A 12,966-nucleotide genomic window follows, 5' to 3' on the forward strand; every position below is an offset into this window, starting at 1 on the left:
TCGTTCTTTGAGCACTTCCTTATTTTCTGGCACAGCAAGATGTTCTAGGATCATCTTGTAGTTTACTAGTCTTAGCCCTGTAATTGGCCATCTCTCCAAGGGGCCCTGGATCTTTTTAATGGAGAATGACATTTAGAAGCCAAGATCTGGGCACTAGGTTCTCATTGCTTACTGGGGTGTCAGTGTCTTTAGGCCCTGTTAGCGGGCAGAGCAAGGAAACATAGGAATGTACATCTATAAACACATAACTATTTTTATGTCTATATGTATTAAAATTCATGGATTCATATTCTTATCTCTTAATTCCAATCCAATACCACAGGATTCATTTTACCCTTCTCCCCATTTCCATATTTATAAATCCTTTCTCTGACATTAAGAAATCTGCTCCCATTATTGTCAATATACTTACATCTTTGCTCAGTCTTAGGCTATACATTAAGCAGTTTGAGAAATGCTAACCCATACCACTCTGAAAAACAAACCTACCAATGAGAGTTCAGTATTTGTTTACAGATCTTTTTGTCCTAGCCTGTATTAAGAATTACTGGGGTTAAGTCATCTCCCTTCCCCTCTTCAGTGTTGTTAAGTGATTCATTTGAAACGGTAAGGTTCATTTAGCTTTTTGTGTATCATTTTGCTGTTCCTTTATTCTTCCTTGTTGATTGTATATTTTATTTGTTTTTGAGAGTATGAAATACTAACATAGTTCTAAATGTCAATTCATGCAAAAAGGTATACTCAGGAAAATGTCACACCCCCATCCCTTCTACCCCATTCCCTTTCCCAATCCCCCATCCTTTCTACCCCTTCCCATGATTCTGTATATTTTTTCAGGCACATTATTATTAATCTAAAAATAGAGACTGTTTTACTTCTCCAATACTTACACATTGAAATGATTTCTCTTTCCTAATAGCACTGACAAATACCTTTTGTAAATACTGAACAGTAGTGGAGATACTGCACACCCTTACCTTTCTCCTGATTATAATGGAACTGCCTCCAGTGTTTCTCCCATTAAAGATTTAAAACTAAGAATATCCATCCATCCATCCTTCCACCTATCTCAATCCCTATATCCTCCCTTCTCTACTTAACAAACAAACACATCATTCCCTATATTCTTGAGTTTTCACCCCAGGAAAGGATATTGAGTTCTGCCAAAGGCATTTTCTACTTTTATGGAGAGATGACTTTCTCTTTAGATATGTTAATATGGTAGATTACACATTAACAGAATTTCTAATATTGTGCTGATCTTGAAATCCCATTTGGTCATGGTGTGTTATTTTTACAATGTGGTATTCGGTTCTGTTTACTCAAATATTTAATACTCTTGCATTGATATATGTAAATGATATTGATCTGTGATTTCCCTTGTCTTTATCAGACTTAGACATCAATAATTATACTTGCTTCACAAAGAGAATGAGGAAATTTTCCTGGATTTTCAATGCTCTTGAACAGTTATGGAGCTTTAGGACTATCTTAACATTTGAAGATTTGATAAAATTCTTCTGTGAAACCATCTGGACCTGGTTCTTTTTGTGTGATAGTTCCTTGATAATGTCACTTTTCTTCTAAAGAAACTGATCCATTTAATCTTTCTACCTCTAATAGGTTCATTTTTTTCTAGGAAATTATCCATTTCATCTAAGTTTTCAAATTTATTTATATGAAGACATGCAAAATAGTCTTCTATGATTTTATAATATTTCAATGGTTATTTCCCTTTTGTCATTTCCTATTTTAATTATTTGGATTTTTCCTTTTTTAAAAATGAGGTTAGCTAGCGGTTCGTCTATTGTGTTAAATTTTTTTCAGAGCTTCTGTTTTTCTATTTTCTATCTTAACTTCTTTTAAAAACTTTTTATTAATTATTTTATTATAAAAACAATATACTCCAATTACAAAAAAAAGCTTAAGTAGTTTAGAAGGGATATTAAGTTAAAGATATACATTCTCTTTCTTCCCAAAAGAACCAGTAGTAGTATCTGAGTCATTCAGCATGTATTCCTTTGTTGCCTGGCTTTTTCCACTCAGCATAATTATTTTGAGATTCATCCCTGTTGCTGCGTTTATCAACAGTTCTTTCCTTTTTATTTGCTGAGTAGTATTCCATTGCATGAACGTACCACTATTTGTTTATCCATTCACCTGATGAGGGACTTGTGGGTTGTTTCCAGTTTTTGTCTATTACAAATAAAGTTGCTATGAACATTCATGTTCAAGTCTTTATATGGACATATGATTTGTTTCCTTGGGTAAATATCTAGAAGAGCGTTATGTGATAGGTGTATGTTTAAACTGTTTTTCAAGGTGTTTTATACCATTTCTATTCCCACCAGTGCAGTAGGAGAGTTCCAGTTGTTCTACACCATCACAAAAACCTGGTATGGTCAGTTATTTTAAATTTAGCCATTCCAGTAGGTGTGTAGTGGTATCTCATTGTGGTTTTAATTTGCATTCTCCCAATGACTTAAGATTCAACATCTTCTCATGTGCTTACCTGGCATTTACGTATTTTGGAGAAACGTCTATTCAATACTCTGCCCATTTTTAAATTGGATTGTCTTACTAACTGAGTTGTATGAGTTCTTTATATATTCTGGATACAGTTATCTTTTATCAAATATCTATATATATCTATATATATATAATTTGAAAATATTTTCCACCAGTATATGGCTTTTTATTTATTCTCTTAACAGTTTTTTTGAAGAGCAGAAGTTTTAATTTGGTGAAGTCCAATTTATCAATTTTTTTCATTCATGGATTGTACTTCTGATGTATCAAAGAAATTTTTTGCTTAACCCAAAGCCATGAAGATTTTCTCCTATTTTCTTCTAGAAGGTTTATAGTTATAAGTTTCATTTTTATGATTCATGTTGAGTTAATTTTTGTATATGTTGTGATGAATGGATAGTCAATTGTTCTAGCACTATTTGTTGAAAGACTATTCATTCCTCCATGGCATTTTTTTGTACCTTTGTTCATATATTTGTGGATCTATTTCTGGATTCTCTAGTATGCTTTTTTGATTTATCTGTCCATGTTCATGCCAGTACCACATAGTCTTGATTACTGTACCTTTATAAGTTTTGAAATCAAGTAGTGTTGGTCTTCTAGGTTTATTCTTTTTCAAAGTTGTTTTGATTATTCTAGATCTTCTGCATTTCTGCATGAATTTTATAATCAGCTTGTGAATTTCTACAAAAGGCTTGTTGGGATTTTGACTGGTACTGCATTGAGCCTACAGTTCAATTTGGAGAGAACTGACATCAATAATATTGAGTCTTTTAACCCATGAACATGGTATGTATCTCCATTTGTTAAGGTCTTTAATTTCTCTTAGCAGTGCTTTATAATTTTTAGTGTACAGCTCTGCAGCTTTTATCAGATCTATACTTAATTAATATTTTTGATGCTACTGTAGAAAATATTTTTTTATTTCAATTTGTTTGGTGATTGCTAGTATACAGAAATATAATTGATTTTTGTATAATGATCTTATATCCTGCAACCTTGCTAAACTCAACTTATTAGTTCTAGTAGCTTTTTGGTAGATTCCATTAGATTTTTTTTACATAGACAATCATGTCATCTGTAAAAAAAGACAATTTCACTTCTTCTTCTTTCCAATCTGAATGGTTTTTTTTTTTTTTTTTGCCTTATTACACTGGCTAGGACTTCCAGTACAATGTTGAAAACACATGGTGAAAACTGTTGCATTGAGTTTTTTTTACCATTACATATGATGCTAGTGTAGCTATTTTTGTAGATGCTCTTTATCATTTTTGAGGAAGTTCTCTTCTATTCCTAGTTTGCTGACAGTTTTAAATGAAGAATGGATGCCGGATTTTCTCAAATGCCTTTCCTACTTCTACTGAGGTATCACATGGTTTTTCTTTTTTAGTTAATATCCAGAATTACATTGATTCATTTTCTAATGTTAACTATCTTGCATTTACTGGATAAATCTCACTTAAGTTACAATATATTCTTTTCTATATATTGGTACATTCAATTTGCTAAAATTTTATTTAAAATTTCTGCACCTATATTTAAGAAGGACATTGGTCTGAATTTTTGTAACGTCAAGGTTTTGGAATCTGCGCTGGAATTACAATATTGGTGGGGAATTATTCTCCCCTTCAATTTTCTAATAGAAAAATATTATTTCTTCCTTAAATGTTTGGTAAAATTTACCAGAAAGTCACCTGGGCTTAATGTTTTCTTTGTGGGAAGACTTTTAAGTGTAAGTCAGTTTGGTTAATAGATATAGTAGGGCTATTCAGATTCTTGAATATTCAGGTTCTGTTCTTGAATGAGCTTTAATACTCTGTGTCTTTCAAAGAACCTGTTCATGTACATTGTTAAAATTAGTGGTAAAAATTCCCGTAATATTTTCTTTAGATTATTCTTTTTAATATCTGTAGATTCTGCCATGTCTTTCATTTCTGATATTGGTAATTTGTGTTTTCCTTTTTTCCTGATCAGTCTTGTCCAAGGTTTTATCAATGGTTTTGACCTTTTCAAAGACCCAGCTTTTGGCTGCACTGACTTTATCTATTTTCTGTTTTCTAGGTCTTCTATATCTTTTATTATTTTTGTCTTTGTCCTGTACTGAGAATGGTACATTAAGGGCACTTTTTCCTTACTAACCTTTTGTCCCCTGAAGAACTGCCTTTTCCAACTGCCTTGAATCCCTTGTGTGCTTTTGAATCCCTTCTTTACTCTGATCTACCAGGACTCTTCTTCAATATTTTTGTACTTAGGGCAGACTTTCTGTCATTAGATTAACTTTAGGCCTGTGGCCTGCTCTCTTCTCCTCTCTTCCATGCAGTTTTCCTGGAATACACTTGCTCTTCACAAGGTATTCGGGGGAACAAAAGTAGCATGCTGGAATTTGGTGTTTACTTTCTATATATCAGTAATGTGAAGTTTGGATCTTTTCTGTATTCTAGTGATGCTGAGGGTGTGGGTTTTAAAATTTTTATTTAGAGAAAACATTACCAATAAGCCAAAGCTATAATTTCCTTTCTTCTACTCTTCCTCCCAAAGGGAAACCATTGGATAGAGGTTGTATAAACATCCTACAGTAGATGTGTATCATTCCCATGCATGTTTTTATGTTGACTAAATATGTATCATACAGATTGTGTTTTGTTTTTTAAGATTTACATAAATAGTATCATACTGTACATATCCTCTGCAACTTGACTCATTCAACATTATCATTTTGAGATTTATTAATGTGGATACACCTAACTAGCAGATATACTTGCTTACTGACTTTGAGTGCTGTATTCCAACACATGAATAAACAGTTGATGATTCATTCCCTTTTGTTGATTCCAATTTTTCACTATTATAAATTACTACTATGACTGTCCTTATACATGATTCTCATGTGTGAGTCTCTACTTAGATACCAAGAAATTTCTGGGTCATAGGATAAGTACATTTATTAGGTATTGTCAAACTGTTCTCAAAAGAAGTTGTATTAATTTATACTCCCAGACTTGCCATTTCCTCACATCCTTGCCATCACTTATAGGACATTTCAATTCTTTCACCCTGAAAAAAACTAATCAATATTATCCAGACCTCTCATAGAAAAAGTAGCATTTAAAGATTAAAAAACTGACATGCTGAATTACTGCTTTATGTTTTGTAGGTATGTCATGAGTGAATCATAAACTACTAGCTTTGAAGGTGTAAATAGTTTGTTGATGCTTGTTTTCTAGGCCTAAAGAGTGATTGAACATAGCTGTGTACCTGGAGTACAACTGTTTTGGCCTTACCATATAACCGCTTTAACTCAATGTCAATATATCATCAGAATACTCTGAAGGATACATTCAGAAAATCTATTGTTACACTGTTGTTGAGGATTTTTTACAATGTTTTAGTTTTCCATCTACTAAAACAAATACCATACAATGGGTTGGCTTAAACATTGGGAACTTATTGGCTTATAGTATTGAGGCTAGGAGAAATCCAAAATTGAGGCATTTGCAAGGCAATGCCTTTTCCCTGACGACTGGTGCATTCTGGAGCTGGCTGCCAGTGATCCCTGGGTCCTTGGCTATTCTATCACATGTCAAGGCACACAGCAGCATCTTCTCCTTTCTAGTTTGACTTCCTGCTCCTCCAAGTGGCTTTCTTGTCATAAAGCTTCCAGTAATAGGATTAAGGCCCAATCTCTTTCAGTTGGCCACACCTTAACTAAATACATTATCTTCACAAGCTCCTATTTACAATGGATTCACACTAACAGGAATGGATTAAGAACATTTTTTTTAGCTTTGAATACATAATTCAACCTACCAAAGTCTCTCTCTCTCTTTTTTTAATGAAGACTCAGGAGAAATTCCTTAGTTTTAGGACTAGGAGCAACTACAATTCTCTTGAACATCTGGTTCATTTTTATGAATGGAAACTGATCTTAGCTCAAATGTTGTAGATGCTAGAAGGCTAGGACAAAACATTAAGGGGTATCTCTAGCAAACTTACAGGACCTTAAAATAATCACCCCTTTTAGAGAGATTCAGTTTATCATTTCTGTTTTCATTTTCTTTGTTCATCTTCTTTTTCTGCTGTTTTATTTTGTATTTTTCTAAACCACCTAAAATTAAATGTTTATTGTAATGAATTCCAAACATTAATAAAAATAATGTCAAATCATCTTTTCTCATAAATAAGAATTAAAAGTGTCTATCCCATATCATTCTTTCATACTGTGAAAGGTGTATCTCATTAGAAACTATATTCTGGGACCACTCTGATGTTTACCTTTTCTGCTACTTCTCGTACAGATTGAACACTTGTTCCATACAAATGATTGTTATACTGGCCAGCTTCAATGAATTTATGTTCCTGGATATCTTTTTCCATCTGTTCTCTTGAAGTCACAAAATGATAATCTCTTCCATCTACCTCATAATCTCGTTTTGGTCTAGTTGTATCTTTAATAGGAAAGAAATTAGGGGAATGTTTAATATTTACAAAAACTACAACAAATCAATTTTCTATTTAAAACTATTTTGTTTGTAAATTTCAATACACCAGAAATTAATTAAAAATTGAAAAGAGAATAATATGAATGGTGGAGGAGTAAATGACAAAATAAGGATAAATCATTAAAAACGAGAATAGTTTACCATAAACAATGAGAATGTTAAGAACAATAATCAAGAGTTTTGTTTGTTTGGATTACTTACGAGGAACACATGATCCAAATTTGTCAGGAAATTCTGAGATCAAGTCATCGTTTATTCTGTCTTTCATAGGTCCCAATATGATCACTGGTCGTGTATAATTAACTATAAAAATAAACTCCATGTTAAATGGAACACTCAATAAACACCAATGTATTTTATTTCCCCAGAGAACAAAAATATCCTTAATTGTTACGAAGAATTTTTTTCTTCTTTCTTCACTACCAACCAGTGAAGCCTGACTTAATAGTTTACAAATCTTAACGAAGATACTAAACTTAAGCCAATCTCCTGCTAGAAGTCATACATTTGATAATTAAGTAAAGCTAAATTCAACATTTTAGCAGTTTATGTTTCTATACATTGCTAACATCATCTCATTACAAATGAGAAAACAGCACAGTGTTTTACTGATGTTTTTTCAATTCGAAATTGTAAGGAAGCAGAGCAAAGAAGGGCACAAAAGAATCTGGGTGCAGGAAGTGATATAATCATAGCAGTGATCTAGAAAGATGATCTACGCGTGATCTAGAAAGATGATCTAATAATATACACATTGGATTGGAGGGGATGCTGGAAGCAGGGAGAGTAGCAGTGAGAATCAGAACTAACTTTGTGATAGGAGGTATAAAAATAGGTCATAAATAAGAAAGATTTGACCAAAGTAGAATAAATAGGACCTGGAAACTGACTGGATGAGAGGGATTAAGAACAGAGAAAGGTCAAAGACACTCCCAAGATTTTGAAGAAGGGTCACTGGAAGAACAGTGATGCCATTATGAACACTTGAAACAAGTTGTTTAAAAAAACAAAATACTGATATAAAATGGCTAATTATTTCAAGATTCAGATATACCATGGACTAAACCATGTTTCATAAAACCAGCACATACAGTAAAATTCTAATATAACATTTTTTGTTTTTGAGCTAGTTGTTAGACTTATTTTTTTCAAGAACATGGTAAAACATCAATAGGCTTTACAAACCTTCTTGTTGGTTCACTGGTTCATAAGACAAGACATATTCTTCTTGACCACCTATTAGAAAGTTAAAATGCAGATGAGAAAATCTGTAAAGATAACTAATGTTAACTTAATTCTTCAAATATAACATAAATTACCAGAACTTCCCTGAGAAAATAGCAAAGATGCAGAATAATTTTATTTCATAAATTATTTATGGCAAGGTTCAGTAAAGAAAATGATAAATTATAAAGTCATAAAGATAAATTTGATAATTGTAAAAACAAAACATAAATGTGCTTTTTATTCAATAACAAGCATTCTGTGTTTATTTTACAGATCATCTAATCTATTTAAAATCTTCATTTGAAGTCAAGTATGTACTTTTAATTTTTTATGTGCTTTTAAGTACATGAAGAATTTAAGAATTATTTAACCTTTAAAAGATTAATACTCAAATAAACCGTTCTACGTATATTAGAATTTCCTACTTTAAGAACATGTTACTTTTTGGTTCTATCAGGTATAGTATTTAACAGAGTATATGTGTGTGTGTGTATAAATATGTGTGTATATATATATATATACACATATACATATATATCAAAATTATATCTTACAATTAAAAATTATAAATACAAAGGTAAAACTGTTGTCACTATATTTCACTGATAAATTCAGATTATTCTATGAAATCATAATTTATATTAAAAAAAAACATTTAAAGTGAGTTAAAACAACTTTAGATAAAACTAAATCCTTCCCCTCCAACAAAATGAATCACAGTGAGAGTGACGGAAAGAAAATATGTATTTTGCTTTAATTGTAAAAACACTTTAGAGGTTAAGGTAAACCCTTTGAGAGATTAAATTAAATGTTCAGAACTTAGAAAATACTTGAGTTCTTACACACACACACACACACACACACACACACACACACACACGCAAATATGTAGAAAACAAACTAGGAAAGACTGTGAATAATTCAAGCTGTTAAATGAAAGCTATTGATACTGGATAATACATTTGAGGATTTTCTCCTTGATTATAAAGATTTTATAAACAACTTTACAGTAAATTTGTCACTAATTTATAGTAGATGTATGCAGCTGCAGAGCTTTTAAAAATTCATATATTGGAATAAATATTCTTTCCAGTTTTAAAAGTGTATTTCTTTGTTTTCAAGTTTACTATCATAATATATAAAACATGGTTTACATATTAGCAAAAACATGCAATTTGAATATTACACACTTTAAATAATTCATGCAAATAGTGAGACTGACAGTATATACTTTCATTACCTCCTTTTAGTCTAGAAAACTGCTCAAATACTCTATAATGGGTTTTGCTACTTAAATTTATTAATACTGAAATTCAAGAAATCATATTCCCAAACAAAAAAAAAAATCATTAAGTAAACATTTTGTAGAAAAAATAACCAAATGAATGAGGGTTAAAAGTATATAATGTCAACATGAAATTTAGAGACTGATATTAACAGGATGGACCTTTTGAACAGCCATACTCATCTGTAATCAAGATTACTTTCATATTAGACAGCAGCAAAAAAAAAAAAGGTCAGAAAAGCAATTTTAATTTTTAAGGTGCTACAACTGATAATATTTATGCACTCTCCCCTCCTCCCATGCCCAAACCTGTTGAAAAATTTCACATGCTTGTATTGTTCACTTTAATACCACTAAGAATCTAATATAAAGCAATTGGCAGAAGAAATCAGTATTACTGTGAGAGTAACCAATGAAACTTTTCCCTTCATCACTTCTCATGTTCACCAAGATATGGTGATAAACAACGACATGATCCAAAGTAGTATTGGTTACACAGAATAAAAAGGGAAGTAAGGCTAATTATAATTTTGCACTACTGGAAAATATTATTTAATGCTCATGCTAAAAATAGAATTACAACAGAAAATGGCAAAATATAAGCCTTCCCTTCCCCATTTAACTAGATATTCACCTCTTATAAAAGACACACACATACACACACATACACACACACTATGTACACAAATAGCAGTGTTTTTAAAAAGGAGATTACTATTTTACTAAAGTTTTGGAAATTAACTTCTGTATATATAGGATGATTTTATTTTTCAAATACAGAATTTTACTTGGCTTGCCTTGATTTTAAAATATTAAGCGCCTAACTTTCTGTTTTTAGAACTCATCATTATGGAAAATAAAAATCCAAAGGATATATATTACTTGAGATTACAAAAGAACAAGTAACTTAAAACACTTACGGTAACTACTTTCACTATCACTGGCGTTAGAAGTTACATGTTCTGAAATTGCAGAATAATGGAAAAAATAAGGAAAACAGTGTCATGAGTTTAAAAAGTAAAGCTGACAAAGCAAATATCAAAATAAAGCAAGGCGACATTACAGAATGTTGAGATATAAACCACACATAACCAAAGAACTTGCAAAAAGCATTTTTATTTTCTTTGAAAAGTATAATTTTTTCAAATAAATAAATTAGCAAAAAAAAAAAAAGACCCCCCCCAAACCCTGTAATTAAAGACAATGCCTCATTTTTGCACACACGGTTTTATCAACAAAATCTGTATTACAAATAGCATGGAGAATAAGACGAGAGGCCAAGTGATCCTTAATTAGTCCAACTGTAGATATAAAACCTAAAAGAGAAAATGTAATTGGCCCCGTTTAATTTAGATTATGAAAAAGTAATGACTCACAAGGGAGGCAAGTTATAGTTGAGCAAACAAATGCCCATATTAATGAAGGGATGTCTTTGTAATTAAGGAATACATAGATGATATTGTTTTTAGCCCAGCTTCTCTCTTTGTTCCTGAAGAGAAATGAAAATCCATGTGTCTGAGATCATGCAGATAAAACATTTTAGATGTTATAAATTCAGATGCCTCAAAGAAAAAAAAATAGAAGGGAATTTTGGAGGGTGGAACTGTGTTTTAAAAATAGACTAATAATCTTTTTTATAAAAACTGAAAATCAAAACTTCTGATGGGAGAGAGGAGAAACCTAAATTTCTGAGAGGGTATGGAAAAGTAATTTTTTCTGAGGATAAGGAAAAAGTTTGAGGATAAATATATACTATACTGTACAACCCACAGGGCTTCCTAAAATCAAGAAGCACCACTGAAAATGGTATAACTTAAGATCACAAATAAAAAAGATTTTAAATGAATTGTTATTCTATAAAAAGCAAGTCTGTTACTCTAACCCACAAAGACAAAATATAATTTTCTTAGTCATAATGATGTATATTTTAAATAAAGCAGAGGTTTTAAAAATTGCAAGTAGGTTTGAATGATAATGACAAGGAGCTGTAAAAATGTTTTTCAAATATATTTAAAATTTTCTTCCCATGTCAGTACATGGACTTCAAAACAATTATTTAAAATTGTATAATATTCTATCGGATTGTTAAACCATAGTTTACCTTACTATTTATTATTAGACATTTTAGTTTGCTTTAAATTGTTTTTCAGAATCAATAAATTATTATGAATGCCTTCATTTGTAAGCTTTTTACTTTTTTAAACTATTACCTTAAAGTTTATTCCCAGAAATAGTAATGCGACATTAGAAAAACTCTTAAATTTATATTGGGATTGGGATTACACTCCACATTCTCTAATTTGTTAAAAAAAAAAAAGAAAGAAAGAAAAAGAGGAAAGAAAGAAAAGAAAAAAATTAGTTATTGCAATGGATGGAGGGAGGGAGAGAAGTAGGTAGGAGTATAGAAGAAACAAAATTAGCCATGAGTTGTTAAGTATGGAAGCTGAGTAAATGAATATTTGTGGGATTTATTTTAGTTTTCTTCTACTATTAAATGGCTGACATGTTATAAAAAGTTAAAGTTAATATAATCTCTTTTCTATCATTTTCTGGGATTTCTCCTACTCATTCTGAGTTCTCTAAGATCACCAACAGATATTCAGCAATCAAGTTCTTTCAAGTATCCTTCTACTCAAATCCTCTACTCTAAACCTGGCTACTCAAAATATGGCCCTTAGAACATTTAAGTGATGGCCCTTAGCGTCATCACATGGGGAGCATATTAGAAAGGGGAAATGATTTTTCCTGATAATTAAAAATGATCTTTTACAAGGCAATTAAAAAAAGAAGATATCCAAAGTGCCAAAAAATATATTAAAAAGTGTTCACCTTTATTATTTATTAAGAAATCCAAATTAAAACCACAGCAGATAACTCTACCACCTACCAGAATGGCTAAAATGGAAAGAACAGAACAAACCAGACATGCCAAGTGTAGGTAACAATATGTGGCAATTAGAACTCATAAACTGGAGGTGGGGTACGGATAAGTAAATTGATACAATCACTTTGGTGAACTATTTGGCAGTACCTACTAAAGCTGAACATACGTATACACCTTTGACCCAGCAATTCCTTTCCTAGGTATATCCTCAACAGAAATGCATACCTTATACATGTTCACCAAACGACATGTATAAAATGTTCAAAGCAACACTATTCAAAATAGTCTCAAACAGGAAAACACCATAATGTCCATCAACAGCAGAATGGAAAACTAAATTGTGGTGTACTCATACAATGTTATACCTCTACAGCAATGAAAAGGAACAAACACTGCTTTATACAACATGGATAAATCCCACAAACACAACTTCAAGTGAAAGAAACCAACGTCTCTAAGTCCATTTTTATAAAGCTCAAACACAAAATTATTCTACACTATTCTATCCAGGTCAGGATAGTGGTACTATTCTTTGAGTGGAG

At 31.4% G+C, this 12,966-nt stretch overlaps 1 protein-coding gene across 20 annotated transcripts in view; it reads right to left on the reverse strand.

Moving 5' to 3' along the window:
- Window positions 1–12,966, reverse strand: part of DLG1 (discs large MAGUK scaffold protein 1) — a 369,115-nt gene that overhangs the window by 20,931 nt on the left and 335,218 nt on the right. For 8 of the 20 annotated variants that reach the window (XM_037837795.1, XM_037837787.1, XM_037837779.1 and 5 more), the window contains 5 exons: window positions 10,461–10,502; window positions 9,703–9,738; window positions 8,214–8,264; window positions 7,230–7,331; window positions 6,802–6,974 (listed from right to left, as the gene is read on the reverse strand). In XM_037837795.1, the coding sequence (XP_037693723.1) occupies window positions 6,802–6,974; window positions 7,230–7,331; window positions 8,214–8,264; window positions 9,703–9,738; window positions 10,461–10,502 (404 nt within the window). The remainder of the gene's footprint in view (window positions 1–6,801; window positions 6,975–7,229; window positions 7,332–8,213; window positions 8,265–9,702; window positions 9,739–10,460; window positions 10,503–12,966) is intronic. The other 12 variants (XM_037837784.1, XM_037837804.1, XM_037837803.1 and 9 more) reach the window with 3 other exon arrangements.

Source organism: Choloepus didactylus, chromosome 1 (genome assembly GCF_015220235.1).
Source record: "Choloepus didactylus isolate mChoDid1 chromosome 1, mChoDid1.pri, whole genome shotgun sequence".
In the NCBI taxonomy this organism is placed as follows: domain Eukaryota; kingdom Metazoa; phylum Chordata; class Mammalia; order Pilosa; family Megalonychidae; genus Choloepus; species Choloepus didactylus.